The sequence below is a fragment of the Nicotiana sylvestris genome, chromosome 3 (assembly GCF_000393655.2).
Source record: "Nicotiana sylvestris chromosome 3, ASM39365v2, whole genome shotgun sequence".
NCBI classification, from domain to species: domain Eukaryota; kingdom Viridiplantae; phylum Streptophyta; class Magnoliopsida; order Solanales; family Solanaceae; genus Nicotiana; species Nicotiana sylvestris.
Window position 1 is genome coordinate 75,303,188 of NC_091059.1, and position 2,929 is coordinate 75,306,116.

Here is a 2,929-nt window from a genome sequence, read left to right on the forward strand (position 1 = left end):
GAACCTAATGAACCACTTTATGAGATCCGGGAAAGGTATCAGACAATGGTGAAAGAATATCCGAACAATGATATGACCGAAGCAATAATTCAGCAAACATTCTACCGTGGCATTAACACGACCAATCAGTGGGTAGTGAACCAGCTAGCATGGGGAAATTTTATGAACACACCTTATGTTGAGGCGTGTGAGATCTTGGATAAGATGGCGGATACTTCCTCAACTTGGCAAAGTTGAGCTAACGTGCCACAGGGTGACCCCACTATCATTCACCGACACAAAGAGCTCCACGACCATGGCCAGGAAATAGCAGAGTTAACTACAATAATGAACCAGTTGGCAAAAGCTCAATTGCAATAAGTTCAAGCGCCAAGACAAGTAAATGCTATGAAAGTTGTCAATATATTGGTCAACAAGAGGCAAAAAAGAGGTCAACAAGGTCAAAGTAGTCTGGATCAATATGAGCAGGGTAGTGGTAGTTTCAACCAAGATGATGGGTATGATGAGCAAAGTGAAGAAGTCCAGTATGTGAACAATTACCAAGGACAAAGGGGCAATGCTCCTAACCAACAACAACAATGGAGATCCCAAGGAAATTGGGGTAATCAAAACCAATAAGGAAATAGCAACTGGGGAAACAACAATCAGAATTAGGGCAATTAGAACAACTAGGGCAACTGGAGTGGCAACAACAACAACAATTGGGGAGGAAACAACAACCAAGGGGGTTGGAATAATGGAAACCAAGGGAATCAGGGGCAAGGCTTTCAAAAACCTCCGATGTATAAACAACCAAAAAACCCACCTCCATTTCCGTCCAAGGTCCTAGCTCATCAAACAATGAGATGGGAAGGATCGAGATGATGTTTGAACAAATGATAAAAAAGAATGCCGACTCTGATACCCAGTTGGCATCCTACAATACTTCAATTCGAAACTTGGAGGTTCAACTTGGCCAGATTTCACAATCTTTGAATACTTGCCCTAAGGGGTCTCTACCTAGTGATACGGTAGTAAACCCGAAGGGTGGGAAAAATACCAGGCATGCAATAGCGGTGATCATAAGAAGCGGTCGAGGTGGTGATGTGAATACCTCCAAGCAAAAGGAAGTTGTGAGTGATGAGGTTGAAGTGCAAGAGGATGATGTTCCTATAGTTGATGAGCAAGTGAGTGAAGAGAATATGAATGAGGAAGTGAGAATTGATATTCATGATAATGAGGTGGAGACTCAAAATGACGTGAACTCGTCTAGGGAACACGTAATAGACATGCCAAAAATGGTTGTGCCTAAAGCCAAGGCTCCTTTTCCAAGGCCTCCTCCACCTTACCCTCAAAGACTTGTGTAGAAAAAGAATGAAAACCAATATAAGAAGTTTATTGAGATGATGAAAATCTTGCCAATCAATGTTTCTTTGGTGGAAGATCTTGAGCAAATGCCGGGTTACACCAAGTTTATGAAAGACTTGGTGACAAAAAAGAGATCTATGGATTGTGAGACCATCAAAATGACTCATCAAGTAAGTGCAATTGTGCACTCTATGGGTCCAAAGCTTGAAGATCTCGACGCTTTCACCATTCCATGTACCATTGGGAGTGCGAATTTTGCAAAGGATTGTGTGATTTGGGAGCAAGCATAAACTTGATGCCTTACTCCGTGTTCAAAACTTTGGATATTGGTCAACCGAGAGCTACTTCAATGATATTGCAAATGGCAGATAGAACTATGAAGAGGCTGCTTGGTATTATTGATGATGTTCTTATCCGGGTGGACAAGTTTATCTTGGCTGCTGATTTTGTGATTCTCGACTGCGAAGTCAACTATGAGGTGCCTATAATTTTGGGAAGACATTTCCTAGCAACTAAGAAGGCATTGGTTGATATGGAAGCAGGAGAGCTCACATTCCGGGTGGGTGATGAAAAAGTAATCTTTCATGTATGCAAATCACTGAAGCAGCCGAATAGTACTGAAGTGTGCTCTTTTGTGGATCTTGTCACAGAGGTGATAGTTGATGATACTAGTGCCATGATCAATGTGGAGGATCCTTTAGAAGCAGTATTGTTGAACCTTGATGTGAATGAGGATGAAGGTAGGGTGGAGTATGTCAATGCTTTACACGGAATGGGCTCTTATTATTATGAGCCCCGTAAGCTCTCTTTGGATCTTGAGAACAGAAAGACTCCGCCAACAAAGCCCTCAATTGAGGAACCTCCCGTTTTGGAGTTGAAGCCTTTGCCTTTACACCTCAGGTATGAATTCTTGGTCCCTAGTTCAACTTTACCTTTTATTATTTCCTCTTGTCTTACTAACATGCAGATAGATGCCACATTGGCGGTGATCCAAATACGAAAGAAGGCAATTGGATGGACTTTAGCTAATATTCGAGGAATAAGCCCTGCCTTTTGCATGTACAATATTATACTTGAAGATGATGCCAAGCCCTCCGTGGAACATTAAAAGAGGTTGAAGGAGGCTATGCGAGAGGTTGTCAAAAAAGAGGTGATCAATTGGTTAGATGCAGGGGTTGTGTACCCCATCTCGGATAGTTCTTGGACTTCACCCGTGCAATGTGTGTCGAAGAAGGGTGGTATGACTATGGTTACCAATAATCAAAATGAGTTGATTCCCACCAGGACTGTCACCGGATGGAGGGTGTGCATGGACTACTGCAAGCTGAATAAAGTGACCCACAAATATCACTTTCCATTACCTTTTCTTGACCAGATGCTAGATAGACTTGCTGGGCGTACCTTCTACTATTTTTTGGATGGGTACTCAGGTTACAACCATATTTTGATTGCTCCGGAAGATCAGGTGAAAACCACCTTCACATGTCCGTATGGCACCTTTGCATTTTCTAGGGTGCCATTTGGTTTGTGTAATGCGCCGGCTACCTTTTAGCGGTGTATGATGGCTATATTTACCGACATG

The 2,929-nt window shown here is 42.5% G+C and overlaps 1 protein-coding gene across 1 annotated transcript; it reads left to right on the top strand.

Moving 5' to 3' along the window:
• Positions 1–845: 845 nt before the first annotated feature.
• LOC138887539 (uncharacterized) lies at positions 846–2,455 on the top strand. The gene is made up of 4 exons (XM_070169299.1): positions 846–1,220; positions 1,347–1,491; positions 1,716–2,212; positions 2,315–2,455. Exons 1-4 carry the CDS (start codon positions 846–848, stop codon positions 2,453–2,455), a joined length of 1,158 nt encoding a protein of 385 aa, XP_070025400.1.
• The last annotated feature ends 474 nt before the right edge of the window (positions 2,456–2,929 follow it).

Bases quoted from the DNA above. Each gene is read 5' to 3' on its own strand.
- LOC138887539 (XM_070169299.1), top strand. From the start codon at position 846: ATGGGAAGGATCGAGATGATGTTTGAACAAATGATAAAAAAGAATGCC. The intron at 1,492-1,715 runs GTGAGACCATCA...TGCAAATGGCAG, and splicing joins AAAAAAGAGATCTATGGATT to ATAGAACTATGAAGAGGCTG. The intron at 2,213-2,314 runs GTTTTGGAGTTG...ACTAACATGCAG, and splicing joins CCTCAATTGAGGAACCTCCC to ATAGATGCCACATTGGCGGT.